Source organism: Corvus cornix, chromosome 2, assembly GCF_000738735.6.
Source record: "Corvus cornix cornix isolate S_Up_H32 chromosome 2, ASM73873v5, whole genome shotgun sequence".
Taxonomy (NCBI): Eukaryota; Metazoa; Chordata; class Aves; order Passeriformes; family Corvidae; genus Corvus; species Corvus cornix.
In genome coordinates, this window is record NC_046333.1 from 115,059,663 (window position 1) to 115,084,487 (window position 24,825).

Below are 24,825 nucleotides of genomic sequence, written 5' to 3' on the forward strand. Positions count from 1 at the left end.
TTATGATCTTTCCTTATCTTGGTTTTGTTGATTTATAAAATGAAGAGTCAGAGCTGAATTTAGCAATGGAAAATTTTATTAAATAGATTTTTCAAAGTTTAATGCATATTCCTAGTGGAAATTCAAATTATATTAAATTTCTTTACAAAGCCAAGTTAGCTGGAAAATAGCAAGGAGCCGGATAAGATCTCATTTCATTGCCTTCTTTAGCAGTTTGCTTAGTTTGGTCCCAAGAAGGGAGTCTCCAGGTCAGAACCAGAATATTAACTGAAGAACCATGCTATTTTAACTACTTGGGATTAATTTTACAAGCCATCTGATTTCTAGGAATCAGCAATTAAATAAAATAATTTAAAAACATAATGAACAGCAGATGAGGGACATCCCACTTTGCATGAACCACACATTTATCTGTACAGAAGAATATGATAGCAGTTACTCCAGAATTAAAATATATGTATTTCTCAAATCACATCCCTATATCAACATTAAAAGCACATGTCTAGACCTAAACCTTAATAGCTCTCAATTCAACCTGGATTCAATTTTAAAAGTTTTGTATTAAACATTTTTTTGTCAGTCAACATGACAGTGAAGATGGCATCTAAGAGTGAGAGCTACCAACAGTTTAAGACTGATAAAGAAGCCCAGTAATTGCACACCTTGATTTATCAAATACTATTCCTTTGCTTTATGAGGCAACAGTACTTGTTTTCTTGAATAGGGTGAAGCCCCTTCATACTTCCCCCAGCCTTTACCAAGAGGTGTACTAGCAGTGGATGCTACTGTGGATTTCAGGTTGGCCAGCAAACCTCTCCTGGGTTTCTGCTGTTTTGACTCCTCTACAAAGAAATGCTTCTTCCGTTCTTCAAGCTCTTTTTGCAGGGAAGACACTGTTTCTTCAAGCTCAAGAACACGTTTAGCCCAGTTCTGAAGACTACTCATTTCTTGATCCTACGAGGATAAGGCTGTGTTAAGTATGTGAACACTGCATGGTCTCTCTCATGCAGTTAATTTTCTGGTTCACATTATTTTACTAAATCCATTAATACCCTTGTTATTACTGTGTCATATGGCTATTCAGTACCCATTTCCTCTAAATGACATCAAAGTAATTAAAAACCCAGCAAACTAGAGGGCCATAAAATCTAGTTAGAGACCAAGTCTGACCAAGAGACTTATGTTAAAATGCTTAGCCCCACTATGCAAAGAAGAGATGTTGTTCTAGGAGCCAGATAAAGGTGGCTTTCTTGCCTTGCAATTTCTGAAAGCAAAACTGGTCAAAATCAAAACTCTTACGTCTAAGTCTGCTAACCAGGACTGAATAAATGCTTCGAGTGGGCAAAACACGGAGTGTTAAATACACTCTCTAATCTCTGTGATTAACAAAATCACCTTCCTATTAAGAATGGATAGGAAGGTAACTGCCAATTAAGAAATTCAAGTCAATTTTCAGTCTCAGATTTAAACTAAAAAGTATGCAGAAAGTAATGTAATGTTCCAAGAAAGATATCACTAAGCAGTTATTATACCTGCCTTGCTTCATTTGCAGATTACAAGTGAGGCATAGATTCAAGGTATCAAGAGTTCCAAAATTTCATTCATTTTTATGTTGATATCTGAGGTCAGATGCTGTAGACTTTAGGAAGTCCCTGCTTTTGAATGAAAGATGCCTATTTCTGTATTAACCAGTTCACCTGCCCATTATCTCTCATCCACTTTGGCCACCTCTGGCAGGACTGTCAGGATAGCTTTAAAGCCATAGATCCTTGGGCCTTGTTGCAGTAACACTTGTGCACTGACACCTTGCTTGCCTCAGCAACATGCCTCATGATGAGTTCTAAGTAGCCTTTTCTTTGCTTGACAATAATTCATGACATCTTTAGATTAGCAGGCTCTGTCAGCACAGTTACCCTATTGACAGAGTCTATCACTTAAGTTGAAAAATGAGTTTTGTCTTACAAGATTCAAAGTCAAGTAGTGAAACACAAGGGCTCTGAGCTCATAATTCAGGAAGTTAAACAAAAAATGCTGACATCAAAACAAATTGCTAATTTAAACAGCGTTTTTACATCTAAAAAGATGCAGAAGCAGCCCATACAACTATAGATACGGGCCATATAAAGTTGCTTTAAATCATTGACAAACCTTGAGCATAATTGTGTGCTTCAGTTGACTGTTTTCTTCTGCCATTTGTCTGTAGCCTTCATTAGCTTCTAGCAGGGTTTCATTTAGTTTCTGTATTTTAAACTTCAGAGATTTTATAAGCTGAAAATAAAGACCATACACGTGGAAGTTCAAAACAGCATGTTTTACATTAATTTTGTTGATGGCTACAACAGTGCAAACTGCAAGATCCAAACAAGAAAGTCTGCTTCTCTCAACCTTCTATGTCCCAGGTCATCATTTCAGCTGATAAAATACAGCTGGAGCATTCAAAGGCTGTTGTGTTGAAGCTACTATGATTTACAGACCTGTCAATCAACAAACAGTGGCACAGACTAAGCTACATCCGCAACAGCCTGCTCCATTTCAGTAAGAGTAATTAAAAGAACACTTTTGTCTCATTAACACTATTCATATAAAGAATTGGAGCATAGTTACCACAGAAGACCTCACCTTTCTGATGGGAATATTAATGGATTGAGCCCCAAGAGGCAAAAGAAACTCTGAAGCAGAAAAATTGATGGTATCATTAATTTATTCTGCAAAGTTGCTAAAAAAACTCACACCCTTTGCCCATGTTCAATGGCTGAATGGGAAGAAAAGAAGTGGTGAAGTACTCATACATGCACTGATCTTTGAGGCAAAGCAGCAGAAAGGCTGGAACCAGCTGGTTTAAAACCTTCTCACCTCAGTTATTGCCAGGTATCAATCTCATCATTCTAACACTTTCTAGCCACACAAAACAATCAATAACTGTATACCCAGAACAAGCATAAAAGCCAAACTTCCACCAAAATTTGAAAGTGACATAGGAAAATGATGTAGGGCTCTCGAAAACAGGAGTGGAAAACAAATGCTAGGGCCATAACATGAGACGTTAAACTTGTTAAGGTAAAGCAAGTTATTTTTGGAGTATTCTTCCTCAGTAGAAGAGGATTTAGTTCACTTTCCATTTACATGGTTTCTTAGAACCAGCTGGAACTATTTCTCCAATCCCTACTCTTATTTGATATTAGAGAAAGAAGCAAGACTTGTCTCTCCCCCTTCTCCCCATCCTCTTTAAACATGGGGAACTAACTGTAGCCTTACAAGAAGATGACTCAAGGAATAGAATAAAAATGTGTATTTAAAGATTAATGTTTTCCATAACACAGCCTGAAGCTCATAATTCCCACCTCTATATGCTATTCAGAACACCAGGGTCTTGTTTGAAGAACAGACATTCACCTTTACTTGAGTTTAGGGTGAAAGTGGAGTTCAGTACTTCCGGGAAAGACTGCTTTAAAGCACTGTTTTGATTTTAGATCTAAACTTACCAGATTCTGTAAATGTTCCCCTGTTCAGAAGCAGGCAGCATGTCAGGAAGGAAAGCACTGAGGTCATGGCAGCAATATTTACAATAAACTCCAACGTAAGACTAAACATACTTCCAACTTGCACCACATTTACCATGACTTGTTACAGTAGCAGATGGCTTCACAAACTAGAATAATGCCAGAACAGCCTCTAGCAAAAGTCATCCACAACTGAGCAAGGGCTTTTTTTTGATAAACTCAATTCCCACTTGCAGGAATCTTCATGCTTTTGTCTACAATGCAGATCTTTAAGCCTTGAACTATGACAGAGTTTACAATCATTATTCCCAGATTTGTTAAATATTAAGATAGAGCTACCTCTTCCTTCTCTTCACATTGTTTCTGCAATCCTTCATTGGCTCTCTTCATTGTCCTGTCCATAAGATCTACAGGCAAAAGAAAATTTTGCTTGTTTATATACATTCCCAGAAGTAAATTGAACTTTGAATACCCAGGTTACATTCCCACCTCGTTCCATGTTATTTTCAGTAGTAGAAATATCTGAGTTCAGACTTCCCAGAGCCAACAGCCTCCCTGACTGTTCATCGAGTTGCCTTTCCAATTGCAGTATTTTCCTCTCTCTAGCCTGAAGAAAAAAAAAAAAAAAAGAGCACGCGGTAGAATTTGTCTGCATTTCTGCTTGATTTGATGCATTACTGCACATCCTTCAATTACACCACACACACACACACACACAATTGTAAATTATTTCACAGGTTATGGTTAGGAAAGCACAGTAAGGGATAACACTCAGGTCACAAGACCTTCTAGGAGGAAGTTTCTTTACACAGGAATCAACTCTTCCAGTCTGTGGATTTCCAAACTGTATTAAAAGTAACCATATGGCAGAAAGGAAACTTTAGTATGTCTGTGCTAAACACTGTTGCCAGTTAGCTTGCTAAATAAGGAAGAACATACTTCATAGAGCTACATTTTCATCTCAAACTCTTTTGCAGTATCTGTCAGATTGCTGGGGCGGTATTTCAGAGTGAGAAACCAAACAAGTGGCACCATCAAGAAAAATTATTCATCTAATTCTGGTTCTTTGAAGCTGCCCACTCAGATTCATGCACTGTGCTCTCCTTTGTCAGCTAACACTTCTACATCTCAGGGATTTCATTAGTTTCTTTTCTGACTTGCTACCAAAAGCATCTTGCTCTTTGAATCTTCCCTTATGCAGCCTCTTGACCAGTATAAGAGCACTATTAAAACTCTTCTCCTCCACCCTAACATGGGATATAGGTAGGATTTAACTGAACACAACAACAGACTAAGTGGAGAAAAGAGTCAAGTGTAAAGCAGCTGGAAAAACACAGCCCATTACATAATCTGGTGTTGCTTGTCAGCACCCGAATGGAGTGCTGTAAAAGCAGAAACATTTATATACCACAATCTACAAGAGAAACCCACTTCTCTCATGTCTTCAAAGGAACCTGCCTATCATCCATGGAGTGTGATGTCTTATCAGTTCCATAACAGGAGAGTGCAGTGAGAAAGCTCCACTGGTGGACACCACAGCTGTTCTCTTCTTCCACTACAAACCTTCTGAAAACAAGACCCACAGGTCTCATCTGTTGCTTGGATGCACTAAAACATCGAGGTAGAGGTTAGAAAACTGAGTTGCTCACAGCTAACCTGGCTGAGTTTCAAAAGGAGCAACATACTGATGCCAACTGTGAGCAGTTCTATGTTTAAGTACATTCAGAAGATTCAGTTCTCTCCTGCATAAAGTTTGATTTCTCATCAGTTTCTTATCCCACAATCCTCCCACCACCTCCAGACCAGAGATCAGTTATCATTAAAATAGCTATCCTGTAACAAATTCCCCATCACCTTTTCAGAGTAGCATTTGTCTCTACATCCTATGATCCCAAAGATCTCCAGAAAGCCTGATTCCTGTATATATCATTCCTCTGTGTGTTCCAATCATTGCACCACAAAGATAAAGATGACTTGGATTTAACTGAACTGTGCCCTCAAAGATCATGAGGTTTAGGTATGCACTACAGGTAGTACCAGAGAAAAGACATCTGTATGCTTATGGTTAGCACTGAACACAGAGCAGCAAGGCTGACTGCTAGTTATTTTCCTTGTTTACTGCTACATTCAAAATCCCAGAGTGATTCTGTTAAGGGAAAGCAATATTTACAGTTAAGAGGCTAGAACATGTTTTTAGCATCAGTCAAGTCATACCTCAACTTTCTCTTGTTCAGCTAGAAATTCTTCTATGGGAACGTAATGGTCTTCAATTTGTTCCATTGCACACATATATGCATGTTTCTTAATGGCCTCTTTATACATTTCAAATTTGCTCTCCAGTTTTTCTTCATAACTGTCTTTCATATCTTCCAAGCGGTTGCTGAAGAGAATGTGTTAGTTATATATGATGCATTTGCATTCCAGCTATTACATTTGGCTACATGTATTCAACTGTCAATGTTAAAGTTATTTCTCTGATCAGAAATAGTGAAATGAAGAGACAAAGAAGTACTTTTTTCGTTTTTAATCTCAATGATCCTACAGACTTGCACCAAAGGATAATTTCTACTTGGCATATACCAAAAAAAGTTCTGTAGAAGAACACATACCTAACACCTGTCAAAGAAATATTTTATAAGACAATCCACCAACATATAGCAATAGAAATGACCACACCCATTTAGATGTTATGTTTGGAGCATATTTCCTGGGGGCATCTTTCACTTTGGGTTTTGGTTGGTTTTTCTTTTTTTCCATTTAAGATAAATGCCAAATTCATTTTCATAGAATCATAAAATGGTCTGGGTTGGGAGGGGCCTTAGAGGTCATCTAATTCTAACCTCCCCTGCCATGGGCAGGGACACTTTCCACTAGGCCTTTGCAACATGTCCTTTAAACACTTCCAGGGATGGGGCATCCACAACTTCTCTGGGCAACCCGTTCCAGTGCCTCAGCACACCCACAGTAAAGAATTTTTTTATAACATCCAATCTAAACCAACTCTCAGTTTGAATCCACTCCCCCTTGTCTTGTCATTACATACTCTTGTGAGAAGTCCCTCTCCATTTATTATTTCAATCCATTACACATTACTCCTGTCACAATTTAAAAACATGCCCCATCAGTGATGCAGAATATCACCTCAATAGAGAAAGAGCATCAATGCTTTTTCGTGTGTTTGGCCAAAGGCAACCAAACAATTTTAAAGCCAGTGCAGGTGTTAAACCAGAGGGTGCTCAGCTGGCAACTTGGTGCTAATTTTTGTTAACGATTCAAACAGCAGGAAACTGATTTAAAGAAGAGTTAAGAGGAAGTGAACTCAGCTTGAGGAATCTGGACACACTTGAAAAAATTCCCAAACTATTAACATCAGTGCAGGGAGCCACAGCAATTTATAAGACAGTAAACTAACAGTGGTTCCTCAGTCATGCAGAGGAGCTCAAAAGAGATATGATTCAAACTACCTTAAGCACATGCATGCATATTAATGTGACAGAGTGTATGTTGGGAAGAATCATCAGTCTCAGTGGGGTACCTGTAACAATCTTCCCCATCTGCTAAGTAGTAACAATAAGCCAGGACAAGTTCCAGTAATTACAAATTAAACAGAGGAAAGTTCAACAGAAAGCAGCTTTACTTTTTCATTGTAAATGGGAAGAGGCTGATCTGTACAAGTTTAACGTTCTTTGTTCCCTTTCCTTCAGGGGTTTTGAAACTGTGCAGCCCTAACTTCTCTAAATAACGTGAGTAGGTGTGTTTTGAATACACCCATATATGTATATACATACACATGTATGCATTAATACATGTGGAATCCTTTCAGTCTCAAAGCAGACTGCAATATGACTTGCCTCCAGGCTTCCTCTGTTTCCAATAGCTGTCGAAACATTGCTTCTGCCATCTCTTTACGTATCTTCACCTCCAGAAGGAGCTTACTTTGCCTTTCCGCAACTAACTTCTCCTTTAAGTTCTCTGCAGCTTTCAAGAGGTCCTAAATTGAACACATTTCAGTTCAAAAAGCAAGATTGAAGCACACATTGACATGCATCTCAAACAAAATATTCATACAGGTAGCCATCCACAGAGGGTAGTTTTACAAGCCTATGTTTTTTGGGGGTCTGCACCAAAAGTTAAGTATTTTCAAACATGAATTTCTACTACAAATACACCCTACATCCATCTTGATGGTTTCCACTATCAAAAAGTTTAGTACTGTTTTGGCATTTAAATGTTAGTTTGTACAGCATAACAACATAAAGCCTACTTGATTTTTACAGTTTATTGCTATTAGATTGTATATCTTTGTTTTTAAAATGTTGCATCTTAACTTGTTACTGCTGTTTCCAAAAAAAAGGCACAAAAAACGGAATTATGTTATTTTAAAGATATATACTGCTTCCGTAGTCTTCTTGTTGAGCAATCAGTTGAATTCCAAATTTAGCACTTGACCTAACTAGAAAGCCACAGGCATCCTTCCACAACTACATTGAACTAGGCCACTTTAAGTCTAGTCAGTCTGACACTGAACAGAAACTTAAACTTCCCATTTCATGCAGCTTCCAGCACATCTCTTATGCTAAAACAATATTAGAACTAATAGCAATTGCTTTCTTGGGTACAGTTCTAAGTAGATGTGTATCTACCTCATGACTCAGAATGGTGATGTCCACTTCCTCTTCTGCAGAGGTTTCAGTACTGTCAGGAAAGTCATCTACAGATGTGTTAGCATCAAAATGCATGATAGGTTTGCTATCACCTCCAACTAACTTTGACGGAAAATAGCCAAAATTTTTGGGCAGGATTGTCTGGATAACCTGGAAAATCCAGAGCAGATTTACCAATGCTGTCAATATTGCAGGTATCAGAATACCAGGAAGAAGTGACATGAATACATTGTTGTATTTACACAATATTTCATTATTACATGTCCATTAACAAAAGCTTACATGTCTCTTAGCAGAAAAAAAATCAATATAACATAATTCTTATATGAATATTCTTACATTCTTCAGTACTCTAAAAAGAGTGAAAATGGAAATATTATCTGCTAGCAAACTTAGTGTCCTTGTCTAGACAGGTGGTTTCTCTTCCCCTAAAGTATAAGGGTTTTGGTGTAATTTTCTGCAAAGTTAATCAAAAGTAGAAAATCCTTAAAATATTTGCTCCTTCCTGAAATACCATGACCAGGATTCAGCAATCCATGCTATTTACATAAAGATTTTTAGTAACTATGTCATAGGACAACTTATCAGAGAAGTTTGTTTCCACAGTACACACTTATAGCAAAAGTCACACCTGAAGAGAATTAGAAGTCTTCCTCTCTGAGATCATATTAGACATGCTATTACAGATTTGTAATATGTCAGAACAAATTTGTGGTTCCAGACTAAAAACTTAGTGTATTTCTGCCATGAAACACAGCACAGCCCACCATCCCACTCCCTGCAAGAAGCAGCTTCAGGAAACCTGAATGAAGTTAAGGCCAAACCCTGAATTTAATGGGAGACTGAGACAGGGAGCAGAATGAGGCCCCCATAATCCAGGAGGAAATGGTCATTGACCTGCTACAGCACTTAAACACACACAGGTCTATGGGGCTGGATGGGATCCACCCAAGGGTACTGAAGGAGCTGGAGGAAGAGCTTGCCAAGACACTTTTTAATTGTTAATTACTTGCATTTAGCCAAATAGGAGCAATGCAGTTACAAAAGATCTCATTTAGAATACAAAATAAGACAATACTCCTTTAACTACCACCAACTGTCCAAGAAGTACTGAACAACTCATCTTGTGCAACAGATACTTAACTGCACCCAGGCTAAGTAATTCATCAAAAGCTTGAATTGAAATCCTGCATTTGCTCAGATATATGGTATAAAATCAGTCATATCTGAAAGTGCCCTATGTTTTACACAGAACATCAACAGTGTAGAACAGAACAGCCAGACACCTGTAGTTGTCTTAATTTGTTAGTGCAAATAGGTTTGAAGATGGGAAAGACTACTAGAAGCCTTTTAGAGAGAGGCCACATGCAGAAAATTAATATGATAAATCAAGAATCCAAATCACACTCAAATTCATACAACCTGATCATTTCACAAATCAATGGTAACAACAACAAAAAAAAGCACAATAGCAGAGACAGTAGATACACTCTCACCTGTCTGGCTATAGCTGAAAACTTCATTACATGCAGTGTTTCATCATATGTAGAAGCATGCTGATTGATGTTTACAATCATACAAGCTTTGCCTTTCCCACAAAAAAATGGCTGAAACAGACGAGTCAATTTACTCTCTCTGAATGGAATATAACTTGGCTTCACCCTCAAGGAGAAAAAAAAAAAAATCGTAAAACAAAATAAAAATTGTGAAATTGTGGGGTGTTGTAGCTTACCTTAATTCTGTTTCTGTCTTTCAGGAAAGAGATCCAGTATGATGCTCATTTAAGCCTAAGTTATTTCACATCAAAGAGCAAAGACTTCATAAGCTCTCCAACAAACTGAACTATTTAAAAGTATTACAGAGTCTGCATCACAGTTCCCTAGTGTTCCAAAGCAGAGAGTGGAGCAAGCCAAAAACTAAGTACAGGTCATCTATCAGCTGCCTGATGAATCTGTCTGTATAATTTGCAGGTGGAAGGGAAGAAGACAAAAAGGGAGCTCTGTACACAGAGTGCGTTTTTCATACACATACACTAAAAAAATTTTGGTAGTTTCCTGCAAATTGCCTTTTTTTGCTCTCCACAAACACCAGTTTTGGAGAAAAAGTTCCTTATTATAGTGATACCTATAATAAAGAAGACTTCCAAGACTCTATAGATTTCCATTTTTCTCTGTGCAAACTGCTTGCAGAAACATAAAGGGATACTTAGGATTTCCACCTAAAACTTAGCACGTTGTAAATAACTTGTCACTTACTTTGGATTTTGATTTTGCTTCAGTGCTGCAATGCATTTTCCAAGGATGTGAAGAGAATTATTAATATTTCCTGCTTCTTTTAGTCTGTCTCCAAAGACGTGTGTTTTATTACACCTCTCTGATCCAGCCAAGTCACAGAAAGACAACCTGCATGAAAGTTATCCAGAATACACACATGAACTTGTTTCTAAACAGTATGAAAAATCAAGTCTTTTTATTTCTTAGTGTGTCTGGAGCACAAATGAGTGGGTTGCTTCAGCCTACCTAGATCACAGAATAAGCTGTACTTCAGTGCTGAGCTTTTGTCCAGAAGGCACTACACAGAGTATTCAGGATAACAGTGTTAACCTATCTATCTCCCCATTGCATATAAAGATCCTTGAACAGGATTGCTGCTCCTAAGATACTCAGCACATTCAGAGTAGTCTGCTTATAGCATCCATCTGAAACTTTGTGGGCATTCTTACACAAAGAAATCAGTTCAGGAACCCAAACTCTGTTGCAATCCTAAAGTAAGTACTTCCAGACAAGATGAGGTAAATTTGTGGAACAGTTCTGCATGATAAGACTACAGTACAGGAACACTTTGACAGTCACCTCCACCAATTCCAGTGCTGAGAGAACTGCAGGATGGCAGGGGGCTTCAGTGCACTGTTTTGAACACAGAACCATTTGTTCACTACTGCTAAGAGTAGGCCTGAAGTCCTTCCTAGCTCACCTTAGAGTTCTTTGCTTGGCTATAGCAATTCTGTGCTACTAAACTCAGACCACTGAATCATTCCTCATGGAAAAATGTGTTACAATCAGGAAATCATCCTGGATAATCAAGGAATTTAATAAATTTTCATTTATATTAGGAAAGCTGTTGAAATACAGGATACTCTGGAAGTTGGATAATTTGTGTGACCAAACCATTACTCACTTGTACATAAATCTATTTAAATAAAATTATTTGTAAGACCATAAACTTTCATACAGCTGAAGTAGGTCCTATACAAATTATTAAGGCACATATTTCAAATGTGTGAAAGCCTTATGTTCTTCATTCTTTCCAGCACTAGATGAAAAGCTTTTTTCTTCCTTAAGCAACATACAAACTGTCATTCACATGACAGCGGCTGCAAGCTTTGCCAGGGGGATACACTATGACAGGGAACAGCAAAATAATATGGATGCACTTATTTTCTCAAGTTATCTTTTCTTAAGATTATTTATCACTGTAACATCTGACATTAAAAGGTGTTATCTCACAGTGAGGTATGTTTATTACCATCTCTGCTCAGCAGAGACAAGAGAGAAATCAGTAGGAGCAAGGACTGAACTAAAACATTCTGTTACAGGTTGTCTGTATTTTTCTGTATCAAGCTAACTTAATCAGAAGAAAAAATACATACCATCCAAAAAGAGCTATCTAAATGGCTTCAGGCCAGAAGATTAGGCTGCTTCCTCTAAACCATGAAAGAAGAGAGACTCAAGTGTAAGGACTTAACACCGCTCTCACAGGGTGCACTTACATTAGGATTTTATATTAACGGAGAACAGTTTTTAGGCAAATCACTTGATGATCCCCCCTGACTGTACATTGGACCAGTCTCAGAACATGTCACCAGCATTTTTTGGGATGATAGATTTTAATTTGCATTCTAGGAGCACACCAAATATGTTGTCACAAACATTCAAACCATAAAGTCTGGTCTGGTCCCAGAGTAGAAAGATACACTGGCACAGCTTGCACCTTGGGCCCTCAGCACCAACTGCTGCACTCCAGCTGTAGAGATCACCCTCTATCTGCCAGACACTCGAATTCTGCTTACCAGGACATATAGTCTGGTGCTGCACAGTCTTACTCTGCCACCACCTCCCCATCAGGTGAGACAATGCACATTTCCCTCAATTTATACACTACTGACAGAGTTGCTCCAGCAAAACCTTACAGTAAGAAACAGGAAAACACTTCTGTGCTTGTCCCCGCTGAGCTTCCAGTCAGTTCATGTGCTCAGTGGAGTTCTGATTTCCTTCTCAACTCTCAGAGAATTTATTATTAGAAAGTTCACCAGTTTGACATGCTTACACCTTATTAATTTTTCCAAAATATTTACATTCTGGTAATCATGTGAAGCATTCACTTACTCTGATACTCCAAGAACACACGGCTGATGCTCATCAGTTAGCTTGAGTAGCCTGATGGAAAATATACTGTGACTGGAATGGAAAGAAGTCCTTTTTAATAAAAAGTTATGAAAATTAAGCAGTCACTGAAGCAAAGTAAAATTTGTGTGCTACAGAAAGCTCAGTTCTGAAGAAAGGACAACAATTAATTCACTAGTTACCTTAATACATTAGTTACTTTTGCAATGCACTCATTCAGTAGCAAAAAACAGCAATAGAAGCTGTATTTTATGACTTCCTATTTCTTTCCATACAGGAAAAGGAAAAATATCACATGAAGCCTACAAACTGTCTAGGAGAAAAAAAACCAAGCCAGTTCACTAAAGTCTACTGAGTACTCATGTAGCTACTTCATACAGAAACCTTAGGCAGTATCTGGACTCAGTAAGTCTGAAGAATTAACTTAGAAACAAACAGTGCAGAAAAGGGAATAAGTTCAAGTTTTACAGTCCTGTAACTTTGCCTACTTCAATATGCACAGTTACTTATTCAGTTTTTATATAATTCTGTTTTCCAGAAAGGCTGAATTTTAACACTTGAAAATCTGGTTTAGAAACAAGCTACAAAGGCAGTGGACATGCTGCCTGAAACCAAAGAGAAAAGTCTCAGAACCAGAAGCGCCCAGTTTATCTGATAGATCAGGCAGCACAGCACACAAACTCCTCTAGTATATGCCTAAAGCAGTGGGCATTCTAGGTATAAAACTCTGTAAGAGGAGCATGAAATTTAACAGCAGATGTCTTTAGCTAACACAGAACAACATAGCTCCTTCTTTTTAGAGGAAAAAGCAGGCTTAGTAACACTATGATTGTATTAGCTAACAATAAAACATGGCCCTTCCACACTTAAAGGACAAATTACTAAGAGGTCATTAAAATCAAGAAAGGAGGCATTTTCAATAGAAATTATACAACCTTCTCTATTTCCTCTCACTCAGTTAAAAGCTGGATTCTCCCTGATCCCTGTCCAGAGCCAGGTAAGAAGCTAGGAGTTTAATTCTTAAGATACCAAGTAAGCTCAGTTTGAACACAGCAATCTAAAAGCACCTAGAAAATCTAGCAGCACTGCAAGATACCACATGACTTGCTCCTTCCTATATCCCCTAGTGACAAGCTCCAGGTTTCCAAGAATTACTGCCAGTTATGAAAAGCTAGCCAGCTTTTCCCTCAATATCCTCATACAGCCATTCTCACTCAGCACCACCAGCATTTGCCAAGATGCATAGCTCTGTTGGCAATCAAAAATGAATGTAATTTGATCTTTTTGGTTGTCCAAAGACACCGAATAGCAACCTGAGTCCAGCTACTATTACTCATAATCTCTCCTAGTTTTCTTTCAGAGAATCTCATAACAAAACCAGAATAATCAAGGGAAGTATTAAACTATTATTGAAGAGTGATTCATATCACACATATTCTAAAGTGCCCTCCCTTCCCCTCAAAAGGGACAGAGTATGCTTATAATGAGATGAACAAACCTTCTACTTGATTGCTCATTCATTCTAGTACAAGCAAAACTTCGGTTCTTGTTTCCTATTTTTAGTAGTCTGCAGCCTTCTTCAGTGCTCTGAACGTTAATCCACTTCAAATCTGCAAAAAGAGATCTTTTACATACATTTCTGATCATCAGAGAAATCCTATGAAACTGCCCAGGCCATAAAACAGTATTATTACCTTTAATGTAACAATTTCCTCCTTGATCCTCACAAATCCTTAAAACTCTGCGCCTTTGAGTTTTTGATGTAGATAATACATTTAATAGGTCATACACATATTCATTATAAATTTCACAAAAGGAAATCCACACAGATGCTTGTGTTCTTTGGTGCATATTAGTCCTATGAACGTCAAGTGGAACAAAGTTCTTCTCTGCTAACCCAAAACAGAGAAAGAGTTCAAAGATCAAACAACTCATTGATAGATTTTTGAATTGGTATAAAGAATCTTCTAAAAGGACCTATAGAACCTGCTGAAAGAAGGCTTAGATACATTTGTGTTGTACAATTAGATACACATAGATAACTTTAGCTTTATCCAAAAATGTTCATACTTCTCAGCAGTCATCTGCTACTAGAATATGGCCAAGTTCTAAGCTGATGGCCTTGCTTTATCACAAACTTCCACCAGTTTATACATTATATTTGCAGAACTAAGTCTCCATCTACCCCCCAAAAGAAGGGAAACTACCAAAATATTTTTACATAGTTGCCCTTTTTCCAGGGAAAAGGGACAAGAATTTGGTCAAAACCTATATATATTTACTTTGCAGGATAGTATAGGGATTTTTTTCATCCACTGGTAGTTACCCACTTCTTTTTCTAAATTCCCCACACAAAAGTTTTCCACTTTACCGAGGGAGTTAGAAGGGTGATTGTCTGAAATACAGTGAGAGGAAGCCAACTTCACATCACAGAAATTTGTTGTAGTATTTGAGATGCTCTCTGTCTCCTTGAGAAAATAAGAGACCATCATATCCACATGAACAGACAATAAGAAAAGCAGAAGTTAAAAATTACAGCAATTCCAGTACTTAAGACTTAAATATTGAAGTAGTATTAACTGTTAGGCCACCTTACTCTGGCTGAAAGTTAAATTTTCTGAATTACACTGAACTATAATCAATAAAAGCTCTGTCACATGAATTATTGCTCTCTGCTACTCCCAGGAACCTGTTTTGGCTGCTAGATGCTGCTAACACAGGAGACTTAACTTCACAGTCCTGGGAAGCAGGACTCTGTCAGACTGCAACAGCCCAGGATACCTTTATAAGCTATTGAACAAATCAGAACAGTGCTTCAGTCATCCAAAAGAACAGGAGAAGGAGGTTCCTCCAGGAGCAACTGCCAAGGTGGTAGGACTTAAGTTACGACAAACCGACACTCTATGTTGCTTTAATTCAGACTGAACTAAAAGGCCATTAAAAATAGACAACAGCATAGTTTCTTTAAATACACACATTTGCTGAATTTCTTTACACCAACAAAATTGTTTTAAACCTGCCAAGATTCACCAAAGCACAGCCTTTAAGTTACCTCTGGAAAAACTAGTGTAACGAAGTAGCAGCTCCCACTAGAGTCCAGCATCTTTACATACCACCTCTCTCTCCATATTTTATAGCCCCCTATAAATCAGGACATTCACCCTGGTTTCTTTCGTGAGAGAGGGTCATCCTACAGTAGAAGGGAAGTAGATCCAGAGAAGCAAACCTTACCGCTGCAGCTATTCAAGTGCAGCACTAACTTGATCAGGGATTGACTACTGATGCCAACATCACCCACTTGGTATATCCAAACCAGAATTCTTACAAACAGAGATGCACCACTTCTCTTTGTAAGAATTGAGATCTTCAGTTTTAGAAATAAGTAGCATAGAATAGAATTACAACAAAATCAAACAAGTGAGCATTTTGCAAAGGCTGCACTGTCTATACGATTGTGTTTCTTGAGTATTAGAAGTCTAACCACAGCACAGATCTTATTCATTGTTTGTGAAGTGCTAAGCAGGGTATGGGACTGACACACATGGTATCTCATCTATGCACGTCAAAAATGGAGTGGAATTTAGAAAACCCATTACCACATTACTTGTGCACATGATAAGTTTTTGTAAAGGTATTGTGAGAAAACTGAGTGAATTAATTGTTGCTGTACTGCTCTTCAAATGAAATACAGAAAAGAGCATGAAGACTGCCTAAAAACAAGTGGGAACAGGAACTGACATTGTTTGCCAACAAAAGCAGATGACATCTAAGAGAAAATACAAGAGCAGGGGGGAATAGAAATGCAAGTAATGCATCTTTTAATCCAGTAAAAAGCAGTATTTAATCCCATGAAGAGAACCAGGAAATGGAAGGAAAGAGAGGGTATGAACCATGCTAAGCAAGAGCTGTTGCAGCAGTACTGCATACAGAACATAAACAGTAGAACATGAAGTACTGCAGTAACTCAGAGCACCTAAACTGAGAGAATGAAAGCTCTTTCTGTAGGACATGTAAACTGAGCCTGGGAAAAGAGCCTACAGGAATCCATGTAAACTAAAGCCAAGCCCACCAAATTGTATCTGCTCTCAGATTACGGCTTGAGAGAGCATCCAAACAGTGATGCTATTCATTCACAAGCTATCAGGAAGCACAGCTTCAGAACTGGGGATCGTTGAGCTATCTCTATGGAAGCATTGTAACACATAAACAAGGTCCTGTCACGTAGCAGTTTCCTGATTCATTTTTACCTGTCCTTCCTGATGGTGGAGCATTGCTTTCTTTTCACTGCAGTGCATCATCATCTAGATCACCTTTTGCAACATTCAGTAATTAAGCTATTAGTAAGTCAGACTGTGATTTAACAGAAAGAAATATTTTTATAGAGTTATCTTCAAAATAAGATGTTGACCTCCTGTTCCAGACCTTGGACTCCTGCTTGTTCCTCTTTTCAAGGCTGTAGCTTCCATAAAATTTTTAAAGATATTTACCCACTCTCCTCCTAACCATCTCACCTTTTCTTTCAGACCCCCTCATCCTCTGCACATGCACATACACATGCTCAGAGACACTTTCAAAATAAATATGTCATCTTTCAAATCTTTTCATCTGAGATATTTCCTCAAGAGTTAACCAGACTCAGACTAAACAAAGTCTTGAGTTGCAGTGTTTAAATTAAGCAACAGTATTTAGAGTGGAACTTTACATATGAATTTGAGTCACAGGATATTTGGGGGGGGGGGGGGGGGGGGGGGTAACTGGAGTACTTAAACAATGTTACTATTAAAGACCACAGAAAAAAGAAAACCCAAACATTATTTCTATACATCCCAGAATTCATTTAAAGTTGCTTTGAATGATAACCAGCTAAGCCTACTGCATTATGGGATTAAAAGCACAGAATCACAGTTCAGGGTAAAAATGTTCTGAACAAAAGGAATCTGACAACAAGCTGCAATTGGAATTAAAAGTATAAAATAGTCCCAAATACATGGATGCCCATTTTCCAGTGAGACGTTTCTTGCCATGGAAACAGAAATTACTAGATAATAAGAACAGGAGACTGCCACAGTAAAGACTTCTCTACCTACAGTCTTCAGAGACCAGACTTAGACACAGACTATCCTCTACAGCAGACAGGAATCCCTTTAGGACATTCATCTTGTGGCATCTTGCTTCACTTGCTGAATCAGAAAGTTTCTTTATGGAGTTACATAAATCAGAGGTTTATTAGCTTTTTAATCTGCCTTAAGACTGTCTTCCACCAAAAGGGACTCTCCTTGCCTTCTTCACTGCCCTTGCTAAGACAGTGCCATCATCTCTCCTGAGCTACTACAAGCCTTTGAATGACTGCACCAAAGTCCAGCCAGGGAACCTGACCTACAAGAAGAACCAGGTTTTAGACAGGTCCTGTAGCTCTCTTTTTAAGGGATACTATCACCACAGCATCAGAACTGCTCCTCTAAAGAGGAGACAACTTCTCACTAGAAACTGAGATTTGGCTTTGTGATGGTTTTTGGTTTGAACTGTGTGCTGCAGAAAGTTCTTCTAGTTTACACCCTGAGCTCCAAAACCAGCCAATTTTCTTATTGTCCCAAGGTTCACCAAGTATGCATACCATAGATTTATATATACATATTTATAAATAACCAAAAATGGAATAAAGATTTTTAAAACTTCCTTTCTTACAGAATAGCTTTAAGAAGCATTTGGTCACTGACCTCTTTCAGTGTTGCAAGAATAGCAGTTTTTAAGGCTTCTTCTTGCTTTACTTGTTCATCTTCTAGTTTCTTAACATCGTTGCTCAAATATGGTTTGAAGTTCATCTTCAGGTAATGTCTTCCTCTTATGTGGTTAAAAATCACATCAAGTGAGCGAGGTAAAATACCAAGATCTTTTGAAGTCCCTTAAAAATATTACAAACTTAAGTGTAGACATTCATGTAAGCTTCTCATTGGATTTTGACTCAGTTTTTATACATGCAAATATTTTATACCTTGGATAGTGAATGTCTTGCCTGCATTTGTAACTCCATAAGTAAACACCAGTCCATTCACTCCATTAACATATGCTCTTACTATATCTTTCATTGAGCCTTCAAAAAACTCACTCTGAGTAGTTTCTGGTCCAAAGACCTTGGATAAGGGGAAGAAAGAAAAAAAGGAGTGACATATGGCACAAAGAAGTTTAATAAGCAAAATATTAAGTACTGATTAGAAGTGACTAATTTTTCAGAGCAAGCTGGGTAGGAGATACTAGCTTAATTTCCTGTCTTGCCTGAACCCCTTCTGAATCAGTGTTTTCTGCTGGGTTCTCACAGGATGCCTGTGCCTGCTTAATTCTGAGAGGCACTCAGGCTTGCACTCATTTTTGAATATTTTCCTACTCCTAAAATAAACTGCTCAGAATTCTACTGAGCCCATGCTGTTCAGTGGATACTTTCAAGAGCTCTGCTGGTAATGTAGAACTCCCTCCTCACTCTGCACCAGTTACCCACAACTGAGGAGAAAAAATCAGCATTACAATGGTCTAAATAACTCAATCCCTGTAACTGTTTATCTTTGGGTACTGTAAGAAGAGAACTTCTTGTACTAGGCAAAGTTAAGAAATTTACTTTCAGTATAGGAGGTTTAAGCAGTTAAGGGGCTATTCTTTCAAAAGGAAGTTACTAAATACATGCTTACATAAACTCCTACAAACATAAGGTTTCCTGTAACACTTGCCAGATAAAAGCACCTGCAGGAACAGCAGAACCACAGTAAGTCTGTGCCTACAAGGAGTTTCTGTAGCATCTAATCAAAGAAAACCACAGACCTGCCAAAGAAGCTTCCTTGTCTCATCTAATAGGCACCTCCATTGTAATACAGATTTCTTGACAGCTTATCAGTAATTAACAAGCAGTCTTTTTTTTTTTAAAGGCAAGTACCACCACATGTAATTAAAAAAAGAAAAATTACATTGCATGACATAATACAAAATTCAGCTTTCATTACAGTGAAAAACAAAAATCTAAAAATTTTAAACAATTTGGCCTACCTGAGAAAAGGTGAAGCTATGCACAGCATGACCAATCCCTCTTTCACTGTTTTTCATTGCAGAAGACTCTTTGGGTGCATTAAGAATTACTGTCTGGGCATCTTCAATAGTTACACAACCCTGAAAAAAAAAGGCAAGGTAAACCAAAACATGACACATAAAATTATTCAGGAAGAAAGCTATCTGAACAAAACAAAAAATGAACACCCCCTCCAAAACTCTAGTGTCTTCACCTATTTACCAGAGCTACAAGAAGTCCCACAATTTACATATATCATGTCGAGGCGTGTCACCACAGAGATATTCACTTCACATGAAAGCCAGAGGATAGACAAAGTCAAGGCAGTCCTCTGGGGTTTTCTAAGAGGTAAAAACTTTTACTAGCAGTCCTTCCAGCAATTTTTCCTTGGGAACACTAGCTAAATCCTGGTATTTTGTGATTGTCACTTGCACAATCACTATGAAAACAAAATTATATAGAAAATTACTGCTTTTCCACATCAGTCATTTTCAGTGTGAAATAGACTATGAGCAGAACTAACAAAGTAAGATAAGTCTGAAGTGTTACCCTTGATCGATAAACAGTGTTACCAGTAATGAAAGAAACTGAATTAGTTTCAAGCAATTTGATCGCTATTTCTCAATTAAGTAAAGGTAAAATACAATTACCAAACACTCACTAGCTAGATATATGTAGGATGCAGTGTCAAAGGAAAATTTATTTTACACCAGACTGGCTACCAAAGATGCAAACTGAACTCCCAGTATAGCTTAACAGTGTCTTGATGCATCATCTGAAAGGATTGATTGTAACTAAATCTGACATTTATGTTCAGAGACCGGCCAGAATTTCTAAAACTAATAATCCATGTGTGGTGTGTACAGACTGTTCATATGAACACACTGTTCTTCCTAGAAGTCTCAATTAACAAGTCTGCTTATTAACTGATATAGAAGCTCTATGCCAGTAATTAACTGATACAGACCTCATAGCAGCCTACAACTTGCTCATGAGGAAACAAGGGGCAGGCACCGATCTCTTCTCTCTGGTGACCAGTGGCAAGACACAAAGGAATGGCCTGAAGTTGTGTCAGGGCAGGTTTAGGTTGGATATCAGGGAAAGTTTCTTCACCCAGAGGATGGCTGAGCACTGAAACAGGCTTCCCAGGGTGAAATGGTGACAGCAGCAAGCCTGACAGAGCTCAAGAAGCATTTGGACAATGCTCTCAGGAACACGTTGTGACTCTTGGGGCTGTCCTGTGCAGGGCCAGAAGCTGGACTTTGATGATCCTTGCAGGTCCCTTCCAACACAGCTTATGCTGTGACTCTGAGAAGCTCTAAAGCTGCTTTCTGAATTTCGACCAATCACTTGCTCACTGTGCCAGGCTCTGAACCTATATAGTCTTTAACATTTCTCCCACATCACCAGGAACAGGAATGCAGGTCAGATGTACCAAACCCTAGAGAACAACACAATAACCCAGCATCTGCAGCATGTGCCATCAGCTGCCACCGGCCTCGTAGAAGCCTGTGAATAGAGACCCAAAGCAGTCAGATCTGCAGAGCTGGAAGCCAGCTGGTAACAATTCACTCCATTTGACTCCCCCAGCTACCCCTGCAGGTAAGTTGGCAGGAGCTGGACCATTTCTGGCACTGTACGCATAATTTACATCCAAAAAATTCAACTTCCTGCTTTCCCACAGGTGACTCTGGAGAATCACTGGCAGGAGTACAGAATTTCATCCAGAGCTCTTAGGCTTTACTTCCATAAATCATTATCTCTATAAGCAACAACTGAGCAGTTAATCAGTTGATTGTCTATGTTTAAAGCATCAGCCTACAACTATAAGAAATAGGTCTTGGGTTCTACTTTTTCCTTTTTTTTTTTTTTTTTTTTTTGTGCCACATATTTGGAACTAAGGTGCCTCCCTGAAAATTATGCATGGCAGGGAGGAAAAAAAGACCTAAAAATTAAATTGATCTGTTTGATTTAATGATTAGGAAGTGAGGTTTACTTGATTGTTTTATGTGGGTTTCTTCCATTTGTTACCCAGCATTTTCTTCTTGGATTCAGGTGATAGTAAAGAAAGTAGAAAACACTAAAAATGTTGAAGATCTTTCAATCATTCTGTTTTTGTAGGCTGAGAAAAAACAGATTAAGCAGGTAATAGATTGGAAGTTCAACCATTTCAGCACGAACTACATGAAAACAAAAAAGAAATAGTACAAACTTCAATGTTCGCTTTTTTCCTCCCTGCTTTTAAGATGTATCACACTCCAAAGAGGAATATGCTAAACAACTCACGAAACAATTTGATTTTGCAAATCAATTTATACTTGGAGCCAGCTCAGACTGTGGAATTTACCAAACTGGAAGCACTGTGGCAGTACACACTATTCAAGGAGAGCTGACTAAGCAAAAGCAAAAAGGGAAGTTGAGGAGGGGAAAAGAATTATCCAAGTGAAAATGATACAAAGGTTCCAACTCTGGTAGATCAAAAGCAAGAATGCATTTTTAAACAGCAATTTGCAAAAAGCAAATAAGAACTAATATTAAACCCTCCTTAGAGTTCTTGAAGCTGACTTCTCTTCAATCAGAGAGCCTGCAAAGACAAGGGCTGACAGATATGATATAGAGACCTTGTCTTCCAAAGACAGCTAAGGAATTCTTTGCATCAGTGATCACAATGAGGGGAAGGGGAGCACTTCTGCATGTTTGTACATATAAAACACCAAAGCCTCTGAATCTGATAGTGTAGAGATTCTGTAGAAGATTTCTGACAGGCTTAGCAGAAAGTCAGCATGATGAGGTAGGAGATTATTCAAGCAGTTCAAAGAAACTCGAGGGTCAGATACTCAAATTACCCCTAGAATTGCATAATCTCTTCCATGGAACTCCTTTGTATCTTGAGCACTACACGAAGTTGACACCAATTTCTAAATAACGTACCCGATGGAATTTTGAAGAGCTGCAGGTGTGCATGTCTATACCACACAAATTATTAAAAATCGTGGGGGTGGGAAAAAACCACCTCGCATCTCACCAGGTGCCCACCAGTTCCATGTGGGGGCAGTACAGGGCTTATGTAAAAGAAAGTTCTGCCTTACAATACCGCGTGTTGTTCAGGGGAGAAAAAAAAAAAAAGTTATTTCTTAATTCTACAACGAACCTGGGATTCATGGCTTTCAAGCTCTGCTATAGAAAAGGGCCTCACTCTCAAGAAGACTTTCAAAGGCTCATATACCTATTCATTAAAGAGAAAAAAAGACACAAAACACAGTTATAATTGCCACTTTTTAAACAGAACAGCCTCAAATCATATCAGCATACATATCTGATACAGCGTTTCCTATTTTATATTAATGCCTCACTTTTTCCTTTCACGTCGAGTTCAGACTCTAAGCTTTTATTTGCTTCTTTACCTTCTACTGTCCTTAAGTAACTCTCTTTTTGTGTACCCCCCCCCCCTTCCCACTGCCCTCCCCTTAGCATTCTTTCATGACAAAGCCAGTATTTTGATTTTAAAAGAGCACACTATCAGAGGCATAAATTGCACTGCTTCCACCTTCTGGTCTCCCTCTGTACTGAATTCAAGCTGTGTTATTCTAACAGCTGCTACACAGTACTGCACTTCCATTTTGTATGGAGTATATTCAATTAACACTGATTGACACATTCTTAGCCTCAAGAGACCACTTCCTTACCACTATCCAGGCATCAGACCCTCATCTTCCTCACAGTAACAACCAGGCAACCCTTCTCAGTTGCTCAGGTGGCCTTTTCCATCCCCTAACCACTATACAACAGTCTCCCCACCCAGGTAAAGCAATAATAGCAGGGAGCATTTTAGAGGGATCCCAGCACTCCTTCCTTTCTCAAGGACCTTCAGTCTTTACTTTGGCAATATTTCATTCAGCAGATGGATTTACTAGAGTTCTCCACAGTCCTGTCATGACCAGCACTAATCAGACAAAATGAAGCCACCCGAGGAAAAGTCACCCAGGAAACATACCCCTCTAAAAAAGCATAGATGGCTATCTTCTGTTCAAGTACAGCAGAGCAGAAGATAGATTTTTTTAATAGATTTTTATTTCCAAGCACCTAACAAGCTTTCAACACAGATCCAGATGCTTTTTAAAGCTTATTAAAAAGAACAGTCCAGCCTCATTACATTCAAAGTGCAGTTACCGAAGTCCTTTACTTTTTTTTTTTCTCAAAGCTTAGCACATCACATCGCATAGCACTGACCACCTATCTGCATTTGGTATTGCCTATGACCTGTGCATAAGCAGTGAGAAATAAGCAGAAGAATCAAACACATCTCAGGGGCAGAGGAGTACAGCAGTTTTTCGTAAAGAAACATTTGTCAGAATTAAAGCTTTAAAAAAAAACCAAAAAACACCCAGCATCACCAGAAGACACCCTGTAAAACCAATCCACACCTGCTGTTCCTCTGTATTAGGCAACAGTGTTGACTCCAAGGGCGAAGGTTTACCCTCTACATTCAGAAAAGAGACCGATTCCAACACATCACACACTTCTGTGGAAACGTAGTTTCTGCCCTCATTAGCCATCGTTCTCTGCAAAGGGACTTGCAAGGAAGGGGGGGGGGGGGGGGGAAAGCCCATCATTTTCTCAGAGAACAGACCAAAATACATATAGAGCAAAACAAAGCTAGGGCCAGCTCCTATATAAACGAGCACTTCCGAAGAAGACAGGGTTATCCAGGGACGTACGGGAGTACGACCTTTAAAAAAAAACACCTGGCAGGTTATACTCGGAAGCACACAAGGGAAAGCACGCTAACAGCCTCAGCTGGGCACTGCTCTCATCCACCGGGGAGCGCTGGCCGCAGCCTGCAGCCCCCTCGCCGGAAGGCTCAACACTTGCAGGCACCCGGGGTAAGAACCACACCCGTTCCCGAGGCCGCCGTGCCGCGTCCCGCTCCCCCTTCCCGGGAGCGCCACTACCTTGGCGCGCGCGGGAGCCCGCGAGCTGGGCCCGCGCAAGGGGGGCGTTTTGGGGAGGGAGGCGGGCGCTGATTGGCCAAGCGCGGGAGGGAGGCGGGCGCTGATTGGCAGAGCGCGGGGGAGGCGAGCGCTGATTGGCAGAGCGCGGGGGAGCCGGTGGGGGGGCGGGCACGCGCAGAGCTCCCTCCGCCCGGCAGGGGGCGCCGCCGCACAGCGTACGGCAGGGGAGCCGCCGGCTTGGGAGGGAGGAAGGGA

The 24,825-nt window shown here is 39.2% G+C and overlaps 1 protein-coding gene across 1 annotated transcript; it reads right to left on the bottom strand.

Annotated features, from left to right (window-relative positions):
* Nucleotides 1-110: 110 nt before the first annotated feature.
* On the bottom strand, nt 111-24,183 carry LOC104690379 (kinesin-like protein KIF20A). Its single transcript, XM_039549417.1, has 18 exons — nt 24,043-24,183; nt 22,770-22,844; nt 19,600-19,719; nt 18,560-18,698; nt 18,285-18,469; nt 14,939-15,035; nt 14,262-14,456; nt 14,066-14,177; nt 12,550-12,621; nt 10,420-10,566; nt 9,661-9,826; nt 8,144-8,314; nt 7,352-7,491; nt 5,715-5,880; nt 3,990-4,107; nt 3,840-3,907; nt 2,149-2,268; nt 111-954 (listed from the first exon to the last, which is right to left on the bottom strand). The coding sequence occupies exons 1-18, from the start codon at nt 24,172-24,174 to the stop codon at nt 679-681; spliced, it is 2,499 nt and encodes an 832-aa protein (XP_039405351.1). The 5' UTR covers nt 24,175-24,183; the 3' UTR covers nt 111-678.
* Nucleotides 24,184-24,825: the final 642 nt, after the last annotated feature.